Here is a 26,855-nt window from a genome sequence, read left to right as displayed (position 1 = left end):
AAACCACCCCGTAAAAAGTCTGCCGTGCACAGGGGACTATCTTTACCTTTACCTTTATAGGAAGTACAGAATATCTCTGTCATATACCAGTGCATTATTAGGACATGCTGTGTTCAGTTTACTGGAAATAATACTCTGCAAATCTGAGGAGGGACTGTGGTTCAATGGCAGAGCATCTACTTGGCATGCAGAAGGTCCCAGGTTAAATCCCTGCCGTTTCTAGTTAAAGGGATCTGCCTAAGAGGTGATGTGAAAGACCTCTGCTTGAAAGCCACTACCAGTGAGTTGACAATACTGACTTTGATGGACCCATATACTCTGATTCAGTATAAGGCAGCTGCATGTGTTCAAGTCATGGATACTGTGGAATACTTTATCTTGCCAATATGGCCAGTTTGTAGTCTTTCAGTCTATATTTCCTGCTTTATCATTATCACCTTGAAAACAGTAGACAAGAATTAAAGCATTTTGTGTTGGTGACCATGTTGATAGATGTTAATCTTAGTTCATGATTAAAATATGCTATAACTTAGTACTCACTGTACATTATAGAAAAATACTTCACCTCCTTGCAGGGAGCTCAGAACGGCAAACATTCCTTCTCTCTCTCTCCCCATTCCTCTCTCAATTTTGTCATCACAACAACCCTGTGAAATCAGTTAGCAACATCCTGGGGCCATGGTGTTTTCAGGCCCACTTGGTTTGGAATTCTGCATGCCCTGTGCCAAGAGGGGTTGGCATGGGCAAAACTGGAAAAAGGAGAAAAAAATAGTTGTACGGATCAAACCTCTGGTGCAAGGGCAGCTTCAGGTTCCTTGTTGCTTTGGTCATTCTATGCCAAGGATGGTTTTTACACTTTAGCAAGAATGTGGTGGCTTCTAAGTAAGTCATGCCTTATGGATACTGGGGAGGGGTGTCATTGTTGGTAGAAATTTGGACAAGGAATTTCAGAATCTCTCCTAGGACATATTTTGGGTCTCACATAATAGCAGTGCTTTCCCTTCCCCTCCTGTCCTCCTTTTCTTGTTTAAGTAGCTAAGCATTCAGAGCCTATCCAAGCTGATTGGTTGAATGCACACATATTTCCATTAAACATGTTCCATTCTTTTTTTTGTAATGTGTTGCATTTTCAACATTCAACTGGAAGTTTCTGTGATACTGAGATCCAGGGAAGTGGGGGGTGCGATGCTTCAGCTACAGCATGTGGTGAGGTGAAGGGGTGGAGTTTAGCTCTTTGCAGCTGTATACTCCATTTATGGTAAAAAAAAGACCCAATTTTATATATGAACGTGAATAAATATGCATGTATCTCCCCAACCCCCCACCTTTTTGTGCCAGAGGCCACACAGTGTACTATTTCACTGAAAAAATTAGCATCACACTAAAGAAACCAGACCTCAAGGGTGGGGAAATGAAGACATGATGTCTTAATTCCTTCTAGTGTCCCATGAAACTTGAATTAACTCCCGTGCTCCCCCGACTTCCTCTCTTTAGCAAGGAGCCATTTCCTCTGCCAGTGACAAGCGGGTAGTTTGTGCAGAAACCTTTTGGAAGCCCAAAAGGAAGCCGCCAACATAAACCCTTTACCTCAGACAATCGGAACGTCGGCTCTGGCCCCAGCCACCAATTGCACGGGTAACGGCAGGAGCCCAGTTCTCAACTAGAACTAATAAAAGAAGACTTAATATACATCATTTTGGGATAGAAGAGAAATGGTATTGTTACTAAAGAGCTTTCAGAATCTCGCCAAGCTCACATAGCATCCAAATCACTTCCATGTGGGGGCTGCTCACCACCAGTATCACCCCTCTTCTTTTAAACTCAGCGTCCTCTTTGTTCATAGTATACTTTATTCCTCCCCCCCCACACACACTCACACACTTTTTTTCTGCTGTTTCAGTGAAACCAGCTCAGGAAATTCCAGTCAAAGCCAGCTGAGGAGTAGCTCCCTTCCATTCTTTCCTGAGCAGGAAAAGGCAGAGGTCTTTAATTTTTATTAATGGCGATTGCGGTTCAATTAGTCCATAGCGATTTTGGTGTTCTGTATCATTAAACCTGTCAGAAAATAAACCGGTTTTTTGCTTCATACAGGCCACGTTTGAAGCTTGAGCCTTGGAAAATGTTGCAAGAAGGGGAAAAGCTGTGTTTATAGAAGGCTCTTTAATTTTACACAAGTGGGCACTTTAGCCAAAGTCTGGCATTACTGAGCATCATAAGCAGTCAAGGTTCCTCATAAGTATTTGACCAAACAAACTCGGGTTGACGTTTTAAGAAGCACCACAGCAGAGAATTACTAGCACTTGGCAGTGCTCCAAGTGAGGGAATTGTGTCTCTGACATATTAATTTTTCAAGCTGCCAAACGCTACAGGGGTTTTTCACGCCCCCTCTTCACGCCAGAAGATTTCAAAGGCTGCTCAGTGAGGCCCTGGCTTCGGAAGTGGAGACGTTTTTCGAGAGCCAAATCCCAAGCACACTCACTTTTTTTGTTTTTGGGTTAGAGGAAATCCTGATCAGTTGAGAGAAGTAACAACAAATCTCACGCGGGCATTTCCCCCGTTCTTTATTCAGTCATAAAAGGGCAGCTGGTGAAGGAATCCCCTAGGAAAGGTTTGGGAGTAGGGTGTTTTATTTTAGAAGACTATGTGCTTGGACAGCTTTGCCATGACTGATCTGATCTATTAATCACTGAATGGATCTTTTCCCATACCAGGTGGCCAGTAAGTGAGATGCATCCACACTTCTCAGTCTCATTCCTAGTCTGGGTAGACACAAAGGAGGGTTTACCTTTCTTTAATAGTCGTGTGGAAAGGGAATTCATTGTATTTAGGGGAAGACAAATATTTGCTGATATTACTCCATTGGCAGAAAAACAGCATGAGTCCTTCCCTCCAATTTATATTGGAGGGAAAAGTATGATAGTGCTCTGAAGGGCTGTCAGTTGGAAGAGGACAAAGTCTTGGTCTCTGCTGTTCCAGAGGGTAAGACAAGATCTGATGGGCTTAAGAGGGCAGAGTTGGGTGAACATTAGAAGGAACTCTTTAAGGGTAAGAATGCCATGGTTCAACTGTAAATGGGAGCTAGATGGAGAATTCATTACTCCTATTCTGCAGACCCTCCATTGGTTGCCCATTTATTACCAAGCTCAGTTTAAGGTACTGCCTATCCTATACAAAGCTGTCCATGGTCTTGCCCCTTCTTATTTATGGGAATGCCTCTCTTCCTATGCTCTGCCACGACGATTCCGCTCATGTCCATAGTGGGTTCTGCAGGTGCCAACCTGGAAATGGGCAAAGTCAACAACTGCTGTTACGCATGCTTTCTCCACTGTAGCTCCCACCTGAGGAGATCAGGAAAACTTCCATTCTCCTCGCCTTCCACAAACCATGCAAAACTGAACATTCAAGAGGGCTTTTCTGCTCAGGCAATAAGGCTGCTCAGTGCAAAATGGTTTCACCAACTTATTCGGATAAATGATTGGAACTTGTGGTCTTTACTGCTGTATATGGTGAGTTGTAAGCAGGATCCTGTTGTAATTTCTGTACTGATTAATGTGTCATATTAACACTTATGCTATGCTTCTGTTTCTTTCTGATGGTTCCAGAATTCTAATATCCTAATGCATTGGCCTCTGAATGTCCCATTTTGTTGATGATATTGATTCACTTTGTATAATCCACTTGGAGTCCATATGTGAAAGGTGAAATATAAATAATTTAAAATAAATAAATTTGAGACAGCCATCCATTGGGAATGTTCCAGTTTTGGTTTCCTGCTCTGAAGGTTGCATTAGATGGCCTATAAAGACCCTTCAAACTCTAGGACTCAGGACTTGGGTTAGATAAGTAGCAATTTGATTTTTTAAAAGTGCATTATGAAAAACTCCACATCTTTCCTGTTTGGTGGCTCAGTGGTAGAACATCTGTTTGGCATGCAGTTGCAGCATCTTCAGTCAAAGGCGGTAGGTGATGTGAGAGACTTCTTCTCTGAGGCCCTAGAGATCTACTGCCAGTCTGCATAAAGAATACAGTATTAGGCATTTTCATGTTTTCATTTGCTAACAGTCTTGTGGTTCTCTCAGGTAATCACACTGTCCTTCTTTGTCTGCAGAAAGACAACCCAAAAAGCCATGATGCTCCCTCAAATGACCCCATTGCTGCTGGCAGTGATGGTTGGCGTCTCCACAGTAGCTGGAGGGGGAGCAGGAGGGGGTTATGCACAGATCAAATACATGCAGCCTGTGGTGAAGGGACCTCTTGGCCCGCCATTCCGGGAAGGCAAAGGACAGTATATAGGTAAGTAGTGTTCAGATGCATGAGTGGGTGTGCGGAAAGATTGGATAGTTAGATTTAACTTGTAAAGAATGCAGCCTGTCCTAAAACCCTGAATATGGTCATCCTTGTGTCTCCTACTTCATTTTCGCACTCACCTCCAGCCGGCGCGACCCCCTCTTCACCGCGCAGGATCTGCGCGGATTTCGCACTAAATGCCGCGGAGCAGCCTTTTGCTCCGCGGCATTTAGTGCGAAATCCGCGCAGATCCTGCGCAGTGAAGAGGGGGGTCGCGCCGGCTGGAGGTGAGTGCGAAAACGACCCTAATGTTTCCCAGCACTGCCTCAAGAGATGCTAGATTTGGGGGGCAGTTATCTGAGGGTGGAGTTTGTGATGTCACCTCTGTGCGATGCTGTAAACTACCTAGACATTTCCAGAGCATCACTAGGTGGAGGCCATTCCCCTCCACCAGCTCCTTAGGTCCTCAAGGTCGAGAAATTGGGGCTGGGGTAGGTAATTCCTTGTTCTGAGTGGGTAAATGGGAGACTCTTCCGTGTGTGATGCTGTAATGGTTTCTAAGATTGTCTTTTAAACTCAGTCACCCAGCTCCCAGAATAACTTAAGCAACCATATACCAGCCTTTCCTTCTATAATGGCAGCCATAGTTTTTGAGAAGATGTTTTAGCTCCAGTCATAGTTGCTAGGGAATGGGGAGGCTGGCAAGCTGTTTCTCCCAGCACTGGTTGCCAGGCACCAATGAGGCTGTGCCATTCTATCTCATAATGGTGGTGAAATGCATGTATGTGGAAGGGAGGGAGTAAGAAGCCATTGCTAGTGGACCATGAAGGCTGTGCCTTCTTTAGTAGTGGTGGCTATCCCTCTCATGACAGTTGCTAAGCAACAAAGAGGTGGTGGCATTCTCTACCACCATCCACAAGTGGTCATTCAGTGCCATAGTGGACGGGTCTCTCTACACCACGGACTTCAAGTGGAACCAGCTCCTTACCTTTTGGGACCCTTGAAATTGAGATGATGCTCAGTGACTAGGGATCTCTGACATTCCCAGCCCCTCACCAAACTACAGTCTCTTGGACTTTTTTTTTTTTTGCAAGGAAACTATCATATATATCACATAAAACCAATTAAGTCTATAGTGTGTGTGTATCCCATCCCACTCCTGTATCCCATTCTATAGGCACAGTTGTGACATTCAGCATCCATGGCCTAATATACCCAACTGCTGGGGACAGTGTGCCAGAAATCAGCAGCTGCCAGGTCTTCTCTCTCACTGGCAAAGGCTGAAGTTCCCAAGTAGCACATCATGACTGGGGCATCACCATCTCACCAACAGACAGAGGTGAAGCCGTGCTGTGCTGTTGATGGGGTGTGTGACTGGGGAGATAGGAGCTCAGATCTCCAGTCATGATGATTTCTCAACCTAGCTTACCTCACATCCTGTTGTGAGCTTGAAATGGGATAATTCCATATGACACCACCATAGTGAGATATTAACATTCACAGGACGGCTAATACCATGGTATTTTTAAAAACAACAACAAACTAATAATTTCCTGATTGGAATAGAAAGTTGGCAGGTGTACCACACTTGGCCTGTATAATTTTGTTCTGCTTTCCCTAGTGTAGTCAGAGATTGTCTATAACTTGCTGACCTGTTCTGAGAAGTTTCTCCTTGCTTCTCTGTTGGAAAGGAAAGGTCCCCTGTGCAAGCACCAGTCGTTTCCGACTCTGGGGTGACGTTGCTTTCACGTTTTCATGGCAGAATTTTTACCGGGTAGTTTGCCATTGCCTTCCCCAGTCATCTACACTTTCCCCCCAGCAAGCTGGGTACTCATTTTACTGACCTTGGAAGGCTGAGTCAACCTCAAGCCGTCTACCTGAAAACCCAGCTTCCGCCGGGGATTGAACTCAGGTCATGAGCAGAGCCTAGGACTGCAGTACTGCAGCTTTAACACTCTGTACCATGGGGCTCTTAATTGGGGGGAACTACAAAGGGAACACCTATGCCGTGCCCTTTGATGTGTGGAACAGTTACCACAGGGCAGAATAGGAAGCTGATCTGAAGTGAGGACCTGGGCAACAAAGGGGTGGATATGCTGTATGATTATATACAGATAAACACACACACACACCCCAGTCAGAACAGTTCACCTATTGTTTTGCCAGAGAGGTGGAACACAGCTCCCAGCAGCCTTTGCAATCCTGCTGACTTGGAAGGGTTTGCATTGGCGGGGGTGCTGAGGAATATATCTCTGTTTGAATGCTTGCTTTGATTGGCTGACTGTCATGTTCATGCAGGTGTTGGTTTGGAGAGCAAGAGCTATTGGACAGGAAGTAGGGTGTGCTTTTCAACCAAGGAAAGCTGTGCAGTTAGGCAGGCCACCCAGAGAGGAGGGGAAACTGGGGCCCAACTGGCAGAGCTTTGTTTCCTGGTGCAGCTTTAGTTCTTGTGGGTTTTTTTTTTCCTCTGGGGTACCTACTGGGGATGGCCACAACTAAAAGGAAGCAAGACATGTAACATTGCCTTCAAGAAGGGTTTTTTCAATGCATGGATCTGCCATATTTAGCGACAGGAAGGAATTCTTATCCATTTCAGTCTGACTGGTGACCCCAAATAGAAGTTCTCCCACCTAGTAATTCGACTCAGACTTCTTTACAGAATGCCCCTGCCTCTGTGTTTTACAGTAACAAAGGTGATTTGCAGGCAAGTAGCTCATACGTAGATTGTAACGGCTTGTGGTCTTGATGGCCTTTTAGTGCCTGTAAAACAAAGGAGAACGGCAGGGAGCAGTGGAACATTGCTGGATTTCTTCTTGCCTATCTGGTGTTTTCAAGGAGCAGGGAAGGTAGCACTGTCCCACACAGAACTCTTGCGTATGGTCCCTTCAGTAATCACAGAGGTCTGGTGATGCATGGGACCTCATAAAAAAGAATAGTTAAAATATGAACATGAATGAAATTTGCCAAGTAGAGAAATTCCATTCCCCCTCTCCTGATTAACAGAACAACTAATGCATATCCCCTGCCGGCATGAAACGATGACATATCCAACTGGACTACTGGAATCGCGATGCCCATGTGTTTCCATACCATCTCCCCACAGCATTGCTAGCTTCCAGATCCAACAGCATTCGTTATGTCACCCTCAGGCTCTGCTCATAAACATTCCTGTTACAGCCAGGATCTGAACTGTGCTGGTTGCAGCAGCTGACAGGATTAAATTGGCCAAATGTTCTAAAAATACAGTAGGCAAGCTATTATCAGGGGCCTTATATACAGGGAGGTGTTTCCACACTGCTGTAATGAAAAGATCTGCCCTGGATGTTCATTCACTGCTGGCCACAGTTCAGCATTTTGGTTCATACTTTCAGAGTCTTAAATGGGCCACATGTTGTCTTTTGTTCTGTTCAGCAAGCAGCCCACAGTTCTGTGTTTCCACTCAAAACCTAAATTAGTTCACCCAAATAGCAAGTGAGGTGACCATCAACCTGCCTGTAGACTGACACTCTTTTACCGTTTCCGCACACAGCTTACTTCGCAGTCACAATCCTGTTCCCTCCGCAGCGTCTGTCGGATTTCCCACCATCTGCGCTGGAGTTACAGGACGTGCCGTGGCTTTTGCGTAACAAACGTAAACTGGGTTTTAGCAGTTTACGTTTGCTACGCAAAAGCTACGGCACTTCCTGTAACTTCGGCGCTGATGGTGGGAAATCCGACAGACGCTGCGGAGGGAACAAGATTGTGACTGTGAGGTAAGCTGTGTGCAAAAACGGTCTTTATATTGAAGTTGTGGGGGTTACACAGTGGAAAGCGTGTGCGTGCAGAAGAAAAAAATCCATCAACCTGGGACATCAGGGAGAATGCTAGGCTAGGACTGTAATGTTTTTAGAGGCAGGGGAAAGTTCTTGTATGGAGGAGTATGCAGACTCCATGACAGGGCAGAAAAGGCATGGGTGGGACTAGAAAAGGTCTTAAGTCCAGCAGTATCCTTGAAAGCTGCCTGGTTCTGAATTGGAATTGCTGGGTGTGATTTTGCAAAGCAGAGTGTGCTACAGTGCAAAAAGCCAGCCAGTCAGCCAAACCAGTGTCACAGGAGCCTCAACAGCTACTGAGGGAAAAGCATTAGTTCAGTGAAAGCATCTATCACCGTTAGAGACTGCAAAAATGTTCCTGAGCATCTTCTGCAGTGCATAACTGCACAAGAAGAAAGGGTGTTTTCTTTTTTTTCCAGGGTGCTCAGAGCCTAGTAGGGAAGACGGGTGCATGATTTACTGTTAAATCTAATGGCTAATCAGGTGTTTAAATCTGCACAGATGGTAGGGAAGAAGGATTTTTTTAAAAGCTCCATGTAGCATGAAAGGGAGTTAAAGTCTTTCTTCCAGCCTTTTCCAGCTGTTGCAAAGTTCTTATCTGAACTTCAGCCAAAGAGAACAAAACGAGGCACGAACTCCAGAGCAGCCTTACTGAAAAGGGAACAGTTTGGCTGCTGATGGGCTGAGATTCAAGTATCTCTCTGTGCTGGTGTTTATTTCTTCCAATGTGTTCTTGTCGCCACTGCACAGCCTGAATTTGCAAAAAGAGTAGAACAGCAGCAGCTCACCTCGGCTGATCAGGCAAAATTATCTACAAGAGTCTTTGCCACTTCCTTCCTTTTGCCTTTTTACATGCCTGCACGTACCCTCCCACCTTTGGCATTAAGACAGGTGACTGTGATAGGAAACATACAGTTTCCTGAAACAATCAGGGACAAAGAGGAAACAGTTACCTGGATTCTTCTAGGTTTAAACATCTACTTCAGTTGCCTCCCACCCCCAGCAGCCTCCAAGGTAGAAATTCCTTAGGATTCTTTCTGTTGGAGTAGAATCTGGAAGACCCAGGTTTGAATCCCCACTCTTCCATGGGAGTTTGCAGGGTGATCTTGAGGTACTCACACACACTCTGAGCCTTGTGAGGATAAAATGGAGAAGGGGGATATATTGTGAGCTACTGTGAGCTCAGTAGCTACCAGCATGAGGGACTTCAAAAAAAGATAAAGAACCTAAGAATTTGCTCACCACATTATCTCTGTACTATACTTATATTCAAAAACTAGACTGAATTTGAGGGAGAAGGAGGAAGAGTTGCTAAATTCAAAGAGATCTGTAATATCAATGATGACGCTACCTGCTTCTGAGAATTAAATAATTGCCAATTTCTGTTTGGCCTTCCATGACTTTTTCAAAATACCTACAACACAAGTGTGAATTAGGTTTATGCCTGTCGTTGCTTTCCTTGAGGAATCCAGGAAGCTGTAGCTTATGGAGGGGCACTTAGAATGCTCTGTAAATGAGCCCTGGCCCATCATGGCACCACACTTTGGGATGTACATAGTAAGCCGGTTCAAGCATGTAGTACTCCCACACCAGTCATCTGTTTCAAATAGTGGGAAGCAGAGGAGAGCCAGTATGGTGCAGTGGTTCAAGTGTTCGAATGGTAGAATCATAGAACCATAGAGTTGGAAGGCACCTCAAGGGTCATCTAGTCCAACCCCCTGCACAATGCAGGAAATTCACAAGTCCCTTCCCCATACATACATCCCCAGTGACACCTGGTCCATGCCCAGAAGATAGCAAAGACCTCCAAGATCCCATGCCAATCTAACCTGGAGAAAAATTTCTGACTGATCCCAAAGTGTCAATCAGCATTTCTCTGGGTGTGTAAGAAGGGACCACAAGAACTAAACACTTATGCAATCCTTTCTGTCCTCTTTCTCATGATCTGCCTAATTCACAGAATCAGCATTGCTGTCAGATGGCCATCTAGCCTAACTGTCAAGAGGTTCCTCCTAATGTTTTGCCAGAAACTTTTTTGATTTAATTTCAACCTGTTGGTTCTGGTCCTACCTTCTGTGCAACAGAAAACAATTCTGCACCATCCTCTATATGACAGCCCTTCAAGTATTGTTGTTTGACTTGTCACTAAGACCACTCAGCTTCAAATCCCACCTCACTGGATGACCTTGGGTCAATCACTCTCTTTCAGTTGAGCCTACTTCACAGGGCTGTTGTGAGAGGAAAGACCACATTGCTCTGAGCTCTTTGGCCAAAGAGGGTTAAAAATATATTTTTAAAAAATGTCTACCCTGCCTCTTTACCAGATAGCGTTGCTAACTCTGGATAGAAAAATTCCTGGAGATTTGGGGATGAAGCCTGTGGAGGGCAGACTATATTGCTATAGAGTCCACCCTCTAAAGCCGCCATTTTCTCCAGGAGAGCTGATCTGTCAAGCTCAGTTGTTACTCTGGGAGAACTCCAGGCCTCACAAGGCAGTAGGCAACCCAAAGGACCAGAGAGAGAGTGAGTTTAAAAACCTATCAAAACATAATATGTGATGAGGACTAGAGAAATATCATGGGTTACAAACAAGGATTGAAGTGAAAGCTGCATTGAGAGCAATTGGGAGAAACAAATTACCAGGAGTAGATGAGATATTAGTAGACCTATTCCAAGCCACAGAAACAGAATCTTTCCAAAATCTTAACGAGCATATGCCAGCAAATATGGAAATCAAATCAATGGTCCACAGACTGGAAACACTCAAATCTACATTCCAATTCTGAAAAAAAGGAGACATCAAACATTGCAGCAACTATCAGACTGTTGCATTAATTTCTCATGTGAGTAAAGTGATGCTCAAAATATCACAACAAAGACTGATCATGTATGGAATGAGAAATGCCAGATGCTGAAGCTGAAGCTGGATTCAGAAAAGTAAGAGGCACTAGAGATCATACTGTAAATTATTACGTCGATTATAGGAGCATATGAGGGAATTTCAGAAGAAAATCAGCTTGTGTTTCACAGATTACAGCAAATCTTTCGACTGTGTGGATCATGGAAGGCTATGGCTGGTTGTAAAAAAATGGTGTTCTACAACATCTGTTTTGAAAAAAACCTGTATTTTGGATACTAAGGAATTACATAACTTTAAGGTCAACAATGAAGAAATTGAAATTGTTCAAGATTTTCTATTCCTTGGCTCTATCATCAGCCAAAAGGGAGACTGCAACCAAGAAATTAGAAAAGAATTGAGACTGGGAAGTGCAGCCATGAAAGAGTTGGGAAAGATTCTTAAATATAAAAATGTGTCACTGCTGACCAAGGTTAAGATAATTCATACCATAGTATTTCTCAAGGCTTTTTATGCAGAAAAAGCCCAGCAGGAACTCATTTGCATACTAGGCCACACCCCCTGACATCTCATTGTTTCTCACAAGGCTTTTTGTAGAAAAGGCCCAGCAGGCACTTATTTGCATGTTAGGCCACACCTCCTGACACCAAGCCAGCTGGAACTGCATTCCTATGCGTTACTGTTCCAAAAAAGTCCTGGTATTCCTTATTAGTATGTACGGATGTGAAAGATTGACAATAAAGAAAGCTGACAGGAAGAGTTGATTCATTTGAAATGTAATGCTGGAGGAGAGTTTTATGGATACCATGGACCACCAAAAAAGACAAATAAGTGGATTCCAGATCAAATCAAGCCTGAACAACCCCAGAAGCTAAAATGGCTAAACTAAGGCTATCATACTTCAGTCATATTATTAGAAGACCAGGGTCACTGGAAAAAAACAATAATGCCAGGCAAGGTTGAAGGCATCAGGAAAAGAGGAAACCCCAAGTAAGATGAACATATGAACAACATATGAAGATATGAAGCTGCCTTATACTGAATCAGACCCCCCTTGGTCCATCAAAGTCAGTATTGTCTTCTCAGACTGGCAGCGGCTCTCCAGGGTCTCAAGCTGAGGTTTTTCACACCTATTTGCCTGGACCCTTTTTTGGAGATGCCAGGGATTGAACCTGGGACCTTCTACTTACCAAGCAGAAGCTCTACCACTGAGCCACCGTGGATTGACTCAATAAAAGTCTCAGTTTGCAAGACCTCAGCAAGACTGTTAACAATAGGCTGTTTTGGAGGTAATTAATTCCTAGGGTCACCATAAGTTGAAAGTGACTTGACAGCACTTAACCACACAATACACAAACAACCAAGGCTCTCCTGCTGGAGTGGCTGTCCTGTTGGAGGAAGAGCTCCTTAAACTAGAAGAAAGCTACTTAGAGGATGGTTGGATCCACCCCATTTTCACTGTGGTTGTGAACCAAAGAGCTACACTGGGTGAGTTCAAGAGTTTCTGGCTGTATCTGAATCAGTGATATTTGCAAAACCTCATTCTCAGTGCAACTGCAAGCTATAAAGTTTAGAAAAAGTGCATTTTCTCAGGAACAAAATATTCCTGTGACAAAAGAACTACTTTTGGCCAAATCACGAAATGAACAGGAAAAGTATGCAAATTGACTTATGTCTTCTGGCAGTCTTACCTCCCTTCCCCCCAGCCTCCCCCCCCCCTCCGGCCATGATTAGCACAATGGCCTTTTTTCTAGTGTAAGTACTGCCTTCAATAAAGGGAAAGTAAGGTTAAAAAGGAAGATTCAAAGTTTAGTGCAACATCACCACCTAGTGGGTATTCTGGAAGACGACAGCCATTTGTTTTTTCAAAGTCGCAATCTCCATCAGCATCAGAATTTATCTGTCTACTCTTCTAGGCACATTTTAAAAAAAAAAAAAGCACAGGAGCCAGTAGTAAAGGAGGGAGAAATTAGGTTGCAATGGACGCACAGGTTTTCCACCCTCATGCCGCTGGTTCTTCCAGGACGACAGTTCAGTCTGAGTAGGACTTGACATTTCACAAAGCTGTCAAATGGCCAGATGGAAAGTTAAGTACATTGGTCCAAGCCAGCCTTCTGACCGTTATTGTTTCTATAATACCATAATCGCACATAGTGCTTTACTACTTAATGTAAGCCAAAAAAACAAATCAGCTCCCTGCCTCCAAGACATTTACAGTCTTAACTTTCAAGTTAGTCAGGGAGCTGGCAGATGTGCCGGACACAAGACAATCTGCTAATTATCAACACAAGCAATGAGGTAGGCACCTGTCCCCATTTTTGTAACCTTTTCGAGATCTTTGAACACAGATTTCAATGGTGTAATGGTTTTATGAATCCCTCTGGGCCTTCCTTTTCCCCTAGGTAAGAGAAGTATTTATAATAATATAATAATAATAATTTTTTATTTCTATCCCGCCCTCCCTGCCGAAGCAGGCTCAGGGCGGCTCACAGCATAAATACACATTACATCAGTTTACATTATAAAAACATGGTTAAAACAGTTATAAATTATTAAAATTAACATAACAATATGGCGTAGTAAACATTTAGCATCAAAGATGAGATGGCATGTGCTGCCCTCAGCCTGCCTCGGCGGGGAGGGCAGGGTATAAATTTAATAAACTCAAACTCATGTTTGCTATATTTTTTCCTATATTTATAGACCAAGTCAGATGGTACATAATTCAGCACATCATAAGGAGTGAGTGGAAGGGGGGCGGGTGTAAATGCACTTTACCACCTTATTTCTTCCACTGTGGATAAAAAAATGATTTTTTTAGACAAAAAAAACCCATCCTGACTTTTTATTGTTTAATGTTTTTAATGTTCAGCTATAATGTTTCTCATTTTAATGTGGTTTAAAGTGAAATCCGTACTCAGGGCTTTTTTTGTAGAAAAACCCCAGCATTTGCATATTAGGTCACACCCCCTGATCTCACAATTGTTTTGAGCAGGGCTTTTTGTTGAAAAAGCTCAGCAGGAACTCGTTTGCATATTAGGCCACACCTCCTGACACCAGGCCAGCCGGAACTGTGTTCCTGTGCATTCCTGCTCAAAAAAAAGTCTGTTTAATGAAAAAATATCTTCCCCTTAAAACTGAGTACTGCAGGGGACGTCTATGGACGCCATTCTGTAACACAGCTTTGTTCATGTTTGTACATCTTGGCTTGTGCTGTCACAGGCAAGTCACCACTGAACCACTGGAATAAGCTTTATTCTTGTTTTATACCTTGTCATTACCTGATCTTTACATTTGGCTCTGTGCTGAAAGTGTAAATATTTTTTACACTACCTCTCAAAAAAACTTAGGCAGTAACTACTGTTAAGCTGTGTTTCTAGTTGAGATTATTGACCTCTTTCACACAGAGTGGTAATGGCAGGGCTATTACACTACAGAGGAGAAAGAGCCTAACCAATATGACATTTTCTACATGGACACTTACAGGTACTTGCAACTGTTCACTTATGTCTGAATAGACCATTTCAGGATCTGTAGTGCATCTAAGCTCAGAGAAAACGGAGCTGCCTTGCTTCCACTGGCATCGTACTCCATCTGTTTGTCTCTGCGATCTACCAGGGATCCCACCAAATTGTATTTATTCAGAATGTTTATATGCCACTTCTTCAAATACCTACTTCAGGCAGTTCACAAAATAAAGCCGGATAAAATCATATTCAGTGTGTGGACTCTGATCTGGTAAACCCAGGTTCCAGTCCCCATTGTCCCCTGGAAGCTTAGTGTAGTTAACTTTGAACCAGTCACACACTCTCAGTCTAACCTACTCTACAGTGTTGTTGTGAGGATAAAACGAGAGAGAGAAGAGGGTGTAAAATACTTTGCATTCTGATCCCCACTGTTGAGAAAGGTGGAGTATAAATTAAGTAAATAAATATAATAATATAAAATAATTAACAAAGCATTAAAAATCCCAGCTAATAAAAATTCAGGGCACAAAATGGGGGGAAAGAGCACAAACCATTTAGGAGCCTAAATATTCCTTGTAGAATAGTCCTATTCCTATTCCTAAATAGTCCTATTGGTAGAAGTACGGTAGGTTGCAAAACTGGAAATATCAAATCTGTAATTAAAAGATGGTTTGAGGGGGATAAATGTTTTGGTCTGGCAGCTGAAGGAGTGCAAAATCAGACAATTCTCCATGGAAAGAGTGTTCCACAGGCAAAGTACCACCACTGAAAAAGGCTACCTATTTCAGCAGTGCGAGCAGGGGCACAGAAAGCAGGGCTTGTAAAGAGGATCTTAATTTGGGAAGCTGGATAAAATGGGAGGAGGCACAAAAGGCCCTTGTTTTTTCACCCCTTACCAGACTGCAGTTCATGAACCCTCTGTAAAACATTCAGGTAGATGGCATATGATGGCAATGGACTGTACAAGCAAATGTTCTTTATAATAAATCATCTTGTGCAGGGGTGTCAAACATACGGCTCATGGGATGAAATCAGCCCTCCTAGGGCTTTAATTTGGCCTATGGCTCTCTCCACCCCCTCCCCTGCTCATCCTCAACCTTCTCCACCCCCTAAACTGCTCCTAATTTTCATTTTCCTGTGTTTGTCTGAAGAAGTTGGTTGAAATACAGCCGTTTGTTACATTCAGCAACTCCTGTGAGTAAAGCGATCTATATACCATTGTCCCAGTGAAATCACAAAAGTATGGGGTTGCAGACTGTGTTTATTTTGGCTGCTTTGTGAGTGTTTGTGTCCCTTAATAAAGCAATGCTTAGAAATACTACCAAAGTCTGACTTGTGGGGGTATGACAAATTACATTTTCATTTAGTGGAAGTACAGCTGCTGGCAAAACAGAGGATAAGGAAATGAAGGCTGTATACAGGGGAACTGCACTGCTGTAGTTTTATTTATTTATTTATATATTTATTTAGGGAATGGGAAAGTCTCCCAGCTCCACCCCCAAAGTACCCAGGTATTCCCTGAGTTGAACCTGGCAATGCTAGTTGAAGTTTGCTTTGTGAGAGGGAGGGAGCTTGGTCCTTAACACTGTTGTGCTTTCGGGTGGTTTTCTTTTACTGAGCTTTAGACATCAGCAACCTGACTCTGCTACAGTTGTTTATTTCTTGAAGTTTGCTGCCTGAGGGAGCTTGGTTGCAAACACTGTTGCGCATTTGGCTAGAGGCTTTTATCTTGTGTTTATTGAACCTGACACAGCATCCACCTGGGCCTGTAGAGTTCTGGGTTATCAATAATCCTCATCCCTCCATTCTTCTTGGGGGTAGTGTTTGTTTAGATAGCATTATGTTTTTGTTTGGGCCATCCAGGTCATGGCTCAGTTGAAGAACCTCTGCTTGGCACGTAGCGTTCTATCCCTGGCACCTCCAGTTAAAAGAACCAGGCTGTGGCTTATTATGAGAAAGTCTTCAACCTGAAACCCTCAAGATTCACTGCCACTCTGAGTAGACCTGGGGGAAGCAGGGAGAGAAGCTGACGATGCCCAGCCATTTCATGTTTTCCCTGGGGTCTTAGGCTCAGAGTATTGACCTCGAGAGCAGACTGGGGAATAGGGTTGCCAAATCCAATTAAAGAAAAATCTGGGGACTTTGGGGGCGGAGCCAGGAGACTTTGGGGGTGGAGCCAGGAGACATTGGGGGTGGAACCAGGAACAAGGATGTGACAAGCATAATTGAACTCCAAGGGAGTTCTGGCCATCACATTTAAAGGGACAGCTCACCTTTTTAAATGCCTTTCTTCCATAGGAAATAACTAAGGATAGGGGCACCATCTTTTGGGGCTCATAGAATTGGACCCTCTGGTCCAATCGTTTTGAAACTTGGGGGGTATTTTGGGGAGAGGCACTAGATGCTATACTAAAAATTTGGTGCCTCTACCTCAAAAAATAGCCCCCCCAGAGCCCCCAATACCCATGGATCAATTCATTATTATTCCCTATGGGAATTGTTCTCCATAGGGAATAATAGAGTGCCTAGTAGACATTTCCCTCTCCCCTCCACACACGCTTTCTAAAGGGGGGGAGGGCCTCCATACCAGGGAATCCCCCCCTCCCTGCCCCCTCCCTCTCTCACACACACAAATACTTACCAGATCTTCTTCCGGAGAACTCTTGCTTTGAAAACGAAAGCAAAGAAAGGGAGGGGCTGTTCTCCGAAGCCCTTCCTGTTTCCTCCTTCCTGCCCAGCCTTAAAGGGGCAGCCGTTTTACAAACTGCTCAGGAGCTCAATACCCTACAGGTATGTTCTCCCCCCCACCCCCCCACCCCGCTTCCCGATTTCTGGAGACCGGAGGATGAAGCTGCAAAACCAGAAGTCTCCAAAACCAGAAGTCTCCCGCCAAAGCGGGGTGGTTGGGAAGCCTACTGGGGAAAGTAGTGTTCTCTGCACAAGCTGAGACCCTGCCGTTGCCAGCCTTCAGGGTGGGTGGTTAGGCTGGGGAAGGCTCAGCAATAGGGAGGGGGGAATTTTTGCAGGAGCCCACTTCTATAATGGCATGTTTACACACACTAAATAATGCACATTCAATACACTTTGCAATTTTACTGTCTGAAATGGCAAAATCCACTTGCAAATGGCAGCTGAAGAGGACTGAAACGACATTATTTAGCTTGTATGGGAGCTCCCTTATTTGCCAACTCTGGGTTGGGAAATACGAGGAGATTTGGGGTGTGGAGCTCAGGAATGGCACCGTTAGTAGAGGAGTTGAGACATCAGCGAGGTCCGTGCATTCCATCCTCCAGAGCAGCCATTTTCTCCAGGGGAGATCAGTTGTAATTCTGTGAGATCCCCAGGCCCCACCTAGAGGTTACTGATAAAAAAAAATACACTGCTCCAGGCCCAACAAGAGACAATTTAGTAATAACCAGTCATTTGTTTACAAATATGCAACATACAGGTCCCAAATATAAAGTATGGACTACAGTGGGTCAATCCAGTACACCGTTTCAAATCTTCCTCGGGTTCAAGGATAAATAGATTGGATGCAAAAAACTTATAGTCCTGTTTGCTACTTGAAGTGGGACCAAACGGGACTTCAAAGAGCATGCAGTCTTATTTGCAAGAACTTGCGTTTATGTGGGAATCACCGCATTCACCACACTGCAGTCCTTCGTTTTGCCCACTTGGAGGTTGGCAAGCCTGTTTTATAGCCCAGCCGAACAAAATCCCATTTGTGTCAGATCCAGCCCTCATAAGAAATGAGTTTAACACCCCTGATCTAGTGAGAGTCTGATGTATTGTCATGCGGTGTTTAGCAACATCTGCATACTTGTATAGACATTTCTCTGAAATGGTCAATCCAGCAAGAACTTGCCTGCAGAAAATATTTCGGATTAAACAAGAGAGATTCCCTCAAAGCTCATTTGTTGCAGGGTTTGGGTGTTGCAAAAGATGGAAATGCTGCAATTGCCACCCCTTCTTCCTCCAGCCTGTCATTTGACTGTTTCCAGTCTGTGGACCATTGATTTGATTTCCATATTTGCTGGCATATGCTTGTTAAGGTTTTGGTAAGATTCTGTTTCTGTGGCTTGGAATAGCTCTATTGATATCCCAACTACTCCTGGTAATTTGTTTCTCCCAGCAAGTTGCAGCTGACTTTTGGCAACTCCATAATGTTTTTGAGGCAAGAGACAAATAGAGGTGGTTTTCCTTGATGGTCTTCCATCCAAATAGTAACCATGACTGATCCTGCTTAGCTTCAAGGCTTCATCATGAATTTGAGATAGCCTGGGCTATTCAGGCTACTAGAGTTGAGAAGAAACCTCATTGACAAAATGAATGTTTGGTGAACTGAAAGGAGTGTTGGTTTCTTCCCTCTGATCAGAGAAAATTGCTACTGGTTTGTGCTCTATCCATTTCCCAGCATCTGTTGATACACATTTATATTGAGGCATACAGTACAATACAGTTGACATCTGCATACCCGGGAGGCTGCCTTCTTGCCTTTGCAGTGGCCATTTTTAACCTGTATCTTCTATGTACCAAATTGAAACAGCAAGGTTGTGTAGAACAGTGGTGGGCAGAAGGCAGATTCACAGCCCAGTAGGCTACTGGGAAATTCCTGGTGGAGTGCCCAGTGCCTTCTGGGATACTTACAAAGAATTCTGAGGGTAGTTTTACTCCAGTAAGACATCATTTGAAGCAACAGCATATACTTCAGCTCAGGGGTCGTTTTGTAGAAAAATAGGTGGTGGAGCTCATCCAGGATTATTATGCAGCTGCACCTACTATTCAATGGACAAGATGGGAAGGAGGAGATGGGACTCTCAGAAAAGTTCAGGAGCTGCGTTCCTGTGAGCTCCTGCTGAATCCGAGGCCTGCTTCAGCTTATTTACCACATATTAGTTTCACTTTGACTATGAATCTTGGATATTTGGTAAATTTCACTCACACTAAAGGACCAAAAAGTAGGGGAGGGTTCCCCATACCTCTGGCATTTTGACACAGTGTGGTGGGTGCAGGCACAAAATGGCTGCTGCAGGAGGCAAAACCAGCCACAAAATGTCTGCCACAGCTCACCTTCAGTCACACAGTGAAGATCCTTGTGATGATGCCAAATCAACGTTTGTTAAAAGATCTGCAAATTCAGTCTCCAGTGGCCAGTCAGAAGCCTTGATAGACAAAAGCCCCACCAGGCACTACCCACTTTCTAAAAACACTTGATGGATACCAGGAGAGGTGTCAGTGGGCACTATGGTGGGGATCCTTGACATAGATCATACATGACTGAACAGCTGAGGTTGACAGCTGTTCTCAGTGGCAGCCCCACAGTGGAAGAGATCCTTTCTCCTAGAAACCCTTCAAAATCTTCCATTTGACAGAATAGCAAAACTTCTGTCTTTGACACAGTCAATAGCCAGGAAGGATGAGACATCATGGAGAAATTTAAACTGGCCACTTTTAATAGGTTTCATTTTTAAAAAAATGCTAACCCACCCCAGCTTTTCAGGAGGATACAATAATAATAATAATAATAATAATAATAAATTTTATTTGTACCCCGCCCTCCCCCGCCGAAGCAGGCTCAGGGCGGCTAACAACACAGAGACCAATGGTACATTAATAAATAAAACATTAATAAACAACATAGTAACCAATGGTGCATTAATTAAAACCATTACATTAAGAACATTAAATTAAGCATTAACTTAACCTTAAAAACCAGTAGAACATTAATTAAAACAAACTATAACATTATCACTGACGCTATTCTAGTTAGTGCTAACTGGGATACTTACAAAGAATTCTGAGGGTAGTTTTACTCCAGTAAGACATCATTTGAAGCAACAGCATATACTTCAGCTCAGGGGTCGTTTTGTAGAAAAATAGGTGGTGGAGCTCAGTTAGAAACTGAGCTGGTGGTGGTTCAGTTAGAAACTGAACTAATTTCACAGTTTACTCTAGCTAACTTACAATAAAGCGATAGGACTGAGATGAGCAAGTAGCTAACAGCATAGCTGGGGCTGATAACTTGTAAAACCGCAAGAGTAGATGGAGCATAACACCAAGAAAATGGAGAAAAGCTAGTGGAGAAAGTGCCAGGGTGTTCCACTTAGCCACTTTCTCAGTGACACTAGATGAAGTATCGTTCAAAAGTCTATAGACCTTAAGTGCATCAGAACAATCAACCACACTAACTAAAAGAGGATGTAAATACTTGTGACAAAGATCTGTATACAAATTACAATAAAGAATATGAGTAACTGACTCCACACATTTTTGCTTACAGAGACAGTATCTGACTGAGTCGGCTGTCTTGTTAAATCTGCCTTGTCAAAATGAAAATAAAACAAGATCAAGTAAGAGAGAGACTGACAAATATCACCATGCAAAAAAAAGGGAGGTGCATATTCTGCTTTTAGAAACCTTTTACTATTTTTCTGTTCATGCAGTCACCACTGGCATTTAGTACTAGTGGAAGTGCTCCTTAGGTCTCAGCGGGAGGGTACAAAACCCCCACACAGTTTCTGTTCAACAGAGACTCCATTACTGTGGCGAGACATGGTCTTTTGAAATAAGATCGCATCAGGGCTACATCGTCCATTTTTCCTGCACCAGCGTCCCCGGTTTGGTTTTCCTGTCTGCTTTCTTTGCCGGCTAGAAGCTGGCAAGTTGTATCTGTTCCTTGCTTCCCCACCACCACCTTTTTTTTTCATAAGACTGGGGGTTGTTTTTTTTCCTTTTTCACTTGCATTCCCTCCTCTTGTGGGCTTGACTGCTTCCTTGTTCCGATGACCTAGAAAACGAATTCTTTTAAACTATCAATTCCATCATAAGAACATATTGAAATAATTTTCCTGGGAAGGCATTTTTCCGGACACTGAAAGAAGAAATCTTGCTTAAGCATACAAGTTAAAAATGGTTCTCTTTCTGGCTGCACGATTCAAGTGGCAAAAGCTAGCTGGCAAGAATTTCGTTCCACAAGATGCCCATGTGACCTTTATTGGGGCGAGGGATGTGGGCCAGCCTTTGATATGCAGATAAGTTCAGACTGATTCTGCTAACAGAAGAAAAATAAGATCAGGAATGTCCAGGGCTAATTCTTCTGCTATAAAAAACCAAGATAAACTACTATAATACTGCATTGGAGGTTGTTCACTCAGCAACCATTTGTGTCTTTTAATTCACTGCAGTTATTTTCTATTAGCTGGAGGAAATCATTTTAACAATCACGAAGCTTTCTTTGGAGTTTCTTCAAAGAGATGGTTATTAACCTAACCACTAGATCAGGATAGGGCATAAAATAATAAGGGGATATGACAGGAGAGGTCCTCAAAACAGATCATTCTTTGGTTTCCACCAGATCATTTGTTAAGGTTTCCACAAAGGTTCCTATAAAAGTCCATAAAACTACAGTATGCAATGAATCTTAGGAGGGTGGCTGAGACAGTGAAGTTCTGCAGCCCAATTTTTTAAAAAAATAATCTAGGAGCCAGACCAGACGATTAGGAGCCAGATTTATTTTTCAGCCACCAGGACTCTATATTTAAACAACAATATTTTCTAATTGCTACCACAAAACCTAATCCTAATTTCAGTTAGGTGTAGTATGTACAATAGACACAGCGGTTACCATGGTTGTCTTCACCACAATAAAACATCAGTTTTAATCTAAAACACCCATTTCTGAACAACAGCATAACTTTCATGATACTTCCCGTACAGCTGATTCAGCTCTGAGCAGTATCACACTGAGAGTAAAAAAGAAAAGAAAATTTATTAGTACATGTAACAACAGCATAACTGTAAAATATACAAGTAGGGCATGAGCGGCTTAACTTAGAAATGTACCCAAGAGGCTCCAACTACCATTTCTTAAGATTATTAATATTTCATTATGCTTTTTATACCATAAATATCTGCCTTGTCCCCAACCATCAGGATGGGGCAGCTACTTCCAAAGAGGTTGAGTCCCTCTCAGTTAAGACCATAGAGAGGGGAAGTGGTCAAGAGCCGTCAAGAGCAGCAGCCGCCAAACTAAGAGACAATCTTTGTTAGCAAGCAGAGGTTTTCAGGTCATGGCCATGGAAAGGAGGGAGAAAGGAGCAAGAGTTCTTTTGAAACAGTGCCACATCTACTCCAACTTTCAGCAGCAAAAGAACCTGGTTCACATGTTGGATGTGACGTCAGGCCTCCGAGTTTTAGCGCCATCTGCAGTTGCAACCAAAAAAAGTATTTTTGCGGGGGGGAGGGGGGGGGCTACAGCAGGATATATTCGCTAAATGCTAGAAGTAGCACTCTTTTCTCCGTAATCCTGATAAATGTGCCTCTTTTCTCTTTTCAGATATGCCACCACCACTCCTGCCAATGGACCTCAAAGGGGAACCTGGACCTCCTGGGAAGCCTGGCCCAAGAGGTCCTCCTGGCCCACCTGGCTATCCGGGGAAACCAGGCACTGGCAAACCAGGACTTCACGGCCAACCAGGCCCTGCTGGCCCACCTGGCTTTTCTGGCATAGGCAAACCAGGTATCCCTGGGCTTCCTGGCAAGGCAGGGATGAAAGGGATGCCTGGGATGAAAGGGGAGCCTGGCATCAGAGGAGAGCAAGGGCCAAGGGGCTTGCCAGGTCCACCAGGGCTGCCTGGACCAGCTGGTATATCTGTTAATGGTAAACCAGGCCAGCAAGGTAGTCCAGGACTGCCAGGATTCCGCGGGGAGCCTGGAGCAAAAGGAGAGCCTGGTCCCCGTGGTGAGCGGGGCATGAAGGGTGAAAATGGAGTTGGAAAGCCAGGGTTGCCTGGGCAACGAGGGAATGGAGGAGCCCCTGGCCCTGCAGGGCCTCCAGGACCTATGGGCATTGGGAAACCAGGTCTTGATGGATTGCCTGGTGCTCCAGGTGAGAAAGGTTTTTTGGGGCCTCCAGGTGAACCAGGTATTAATGGGCAGCCTGGGCCTATGGGTCCACGTGGCCCCCCTGGAATTGATGGAATTGGCATACCAGGTGCTGCTGGTATACCAGGCATACAAGGCCCTCTGGGTCCTAAGGGGGAACCTGGCATCCGTGGTCTTCCTGGTATGCCTGGGCCCACAGGGTATGGAAAGCCAGGTCTGCCTGGCTTAAAGGGAGACCGTGGTCAACCAGGCATACTTGGAGCCATTGGTGACAAAGGGGAGCCTGGAATAGATGGTGAACCAGGAGAAATGGGCCCCCCTGGTGTTACTGGGTCACCAGGTCCTCCTGGTTCTATGGGTATGCCAGGCAAGCATGGGATTCCTGGCCCTAAAGGTGAGCCTGGACCAGCTGGGCCTGCAGGACTCCCAGGCATGCGTGGGGACCAAGGGCCCAGTGGTTTTGTGGGGAAGCCGGGAATTCCTGGAGAGAGGGGATTACCTGGGCCCCAAGGGATGCCTGGCCCAATGGGCCCCAAAGGGGAAAATGGTTTTATAGGGCTTCCCGGGGTGCCAGGACAAATAGGGCCTATAGGCTCTAAGGGGGATGCTGGTATCCCAGGGCAACCAGGCCTTCGAGGCCCATCAGGCATACCAGGTTTACAGGGGCCTTCTGGTCCAATGGGCCCTCAAGGTTTACCAGGCCTCAAAGGAGAACCTGGCTTCCCAGGGCCACCAGGAAATGGGAAAGTAGGTGAACCAGGAATTGTTGGTCCCATGGGGCCACCAGGGGTTCCTGGAAATCCAGGATTAAATGGGCCACCGGGACCACCAGGGCCACCAGGACCACCTGGTGCTCCAGGGATGTTTGACGAGACAGGCATTGCTGGCCTTCATTTGCCAGATGGAGGTGTAGAGGGAGCAGTGCTGGGGAACGGCAAGCACGGAAAGCCACAGTATGGCAGAGGGGAACTATCTGCCCAGATGGTACCTGCCTTCACTGCCATCTTGACCTCGCCATTCCCAGCCTCAGGTATGCCAGTAAAATTCGACAGGACTTTGTACAACGGGCATAATGGCTATAATCCCGTGACAGGGATCTTCACGTGTCCCATCTCTGGCATCTACTACTTTGCCTATCATGTTCATGTTAAAGGAACTAATGTCTGGGTGGCACTTTACAAGAACAATGTACCTGCCACCTATACCTATGATGAATACAAAAAGGGCTACTTGGACCAGGCTTCCGGAAGTGCCGTGCTTGAACTCAAAGAGAACGATCAAGTCTGGGTCCAGATGCCATCAGATCAAGCCAATGGTTTGTACTCCACTGAATACATCCATTCTTCTTTTTCTGGATTCCTTCTTTGTCCCACATAACAGCTGTTGGACATATCTTCTTTTATCTACTTTAGCCATAAACTGTCTTTCAAAAGAATAAGCAAATACAAAATGTCACTGGGAAGATGGTACAGACTAGTGGTGAAGAACCATTTCAGCCAAGAAGAGAGACTTTACTGGCAGTATTTTCAGTACCAGTCTTTGTATTCAGAATTTAGTTTTCCCTAGTGACTGTACATCAGACACAGATGCTAACTTGGGGATTAGTTGCCAGTCAATACTCTTAAGATGCACGGAAGGCATTTGATTGATGGCAGCACATGGAGAACTGCAGCCTGCAATGTATAAAGATGTAGACTTTCTTATTAGATTGAGGCATCTCCTTCCAAATTTAGCATTTGCTCATGTTTCAGTTTTCTGTTGTAAAATGTGACCGGAGTCAGTCTCTTGGGGTAACAAAGACTCAACAGGGTGAATTGTCAAAGTTCAGAACGCTTTGCATGAACATCTTCTACAGAATGATCAACACATTTCTACAGTATCCTGTCTGAAGTATATCGAGAACGGGATGGCTAGCAAAACATATTCCAGAGCCATTCAGAGACTGTTGTGATCCCATGCCCCCTCCAAGACTCTCTAAAAGTCACATTAATATGTTGACAAGGAAAAATACTTGACACCCACACCTTGTGCAAGCAGTGGCCCAAAAACATCATCGGCCCTGTGAATGGGGTGCCTGACACTTCCAGTACAAAGGCACTACAAGGCATAGTTTCCAATGCTCACTTTCACCGCTGGAAAAGGATGTGTTACACTATCTTCAAAGTGCCAGTTAATAGACAGTTTTGTGTTTTTTCAGGATGTGTAAATTTTTTTGTTCTTGTTGGAGAGGCTGGTGGGAGCACCCCGCCTCCATGAAATTTTTGATTTACAAAAAGTAGAGTTCATTTGTAACTTTCCATTCGGTTGTTTTTGACAACGGTGCTATTAGCTACTTTAATGTTATTCACAAGTATAGTGCAATATCTATCACAAAAAGGTGCAAAATGTTATGTGCAAAGATTTCTGTGATTAAGAAAAAAGGAAAAATGTCATTGTCTTTTTTTTAAACCACTGTCTCACTAATGCTTGAAATGTCACCCATCTGACTCTGGGTTACAAGGTTACTCACAGCTTTTGGAAAGAGGAGGTGTGGATTGTTGATCAAGTGAATATCTTAGGAGCATTCAAAGCCTTTTGTTCTACAGAGTGCCTGAAGAAATAGTGATGCCTTATGTTGTTCTTTTTTAAAAAGAGAGAGACCTCATCCTGGAGAAACAAGATGCTGTTTAAATTATACCCCATAAAATAATGCTAAAAATCCCTTTCTGCATAGAACTGTTCTGAAGGGGAGGGGAAAATAGAAGAATTGAATCCAGTCTGTGTTCAAAGATGATTTTGTTCATGCAGGATGCCCACAATAAGGCCAGCGATTGGATACTAGGAGTCTCCAGGTTTACTATAGATAGAAATATTTAAACCATGTTAAAAAAAACAACACAATCAATGCTGAGTTTGTAACAAGTGTTCCACTGCAAAAGAGATATGTGTGTGCACAGCAGACCCCAATCTGGGTTACAGAAAGTAGTATTAACAAAAGAGAGCACTGATGGACTTGGATGGCCGGCATTTGGCCATGATGCCTCCTTCCTCTAACAAATTAAAGGCCCAAGATTTCCAATACCATCTGATGTTTTCAACAATGTCAGAAGATAGGGTGAATGCCAAAGGCACAGTATGCTTGGCAGTAAGATTTTTGGTTTCACACTGGGTCACAACAGGCTCATTTTGAGGAAACCCAAAGTTCCTACGTGACTAATATTGGAAGAAGAGTGCTTGGAGTCTTGTGCCCTCAATTTAAACTGTACTTTCCTTTGGAGAAGATAATTAAACTTCCATTTTTAACACCATTGGTTCAAAGAAAATGTGTTACTGTTTAACAGTCACACTGCCAGAGGTCGAAAGAGTGGTGGATAAGTATTCTGACAATTTAGGATCACACTAAACCGAGATCTGCTCCCAGATGCCTTGTACACTATTTATACTGTGTTCTAACACACAATCGGGTCCCCCCCCTTTTTTTTCTTTTGTAGATTCCTTACTTGTGTTCTGTCTGGCAAGAAAACACAAATGACATACAGCACAGACTCAGCTGATTCAGTTCTCGAAGTA

The 26,855-nt window shown here is 44.0% G+C and overlaps 1 protein-coding gene across 1 annotated transcript in view; it reads left to right on the top strand.

Moving 5' to 3' along the window:
- COL8A2 (collagen type VIII alpha 2 chain) overlaps nt 1-26,032 on the top strand; it is a 246,041-nt gene extending 220,009 nt beyond the window's left edge. The window contains exons 3-4 of the mRNA XM_060258079.1: nt 4,109-4,293; nt 22,759-26,032. Of these exons, the coding sequence (XP_060114062.1) occupies nt 4,128-4,293; nt 22,759-24,683 (2,091 nt within the window). The 5' untranslated portion in view covers nt 4,109-4,127 and the 3' untranslated portion in view covers nt 24,684-26,032. The remainder of the gene's footprint in view (nt 1-4,108; nt 4,294-22,758) is intronic.
- Nucleotides 26,033-26,855: the final 823 nt, after the last annotated feature.

The sequence above is a fragment of the Heteronotia binoei genome, chromosome 17 (genome assembly GCF_032191835.1).
Source record: "Heteronotia binoei isolate CCM8104 ecotype False Entrance Well chromosome 17, APGP_CSIRO_Hbin_v1, whole genome shotgun sequence".
NCBI lineage: Eukaryota > Metazoa > Chordata > Lepidosauria > Squamata > Gekkonidae > Heteronotia > Heteronotia binoei.
This window is presented reverse-complemented; position numbering and strand designations above follow the sequence as displayed.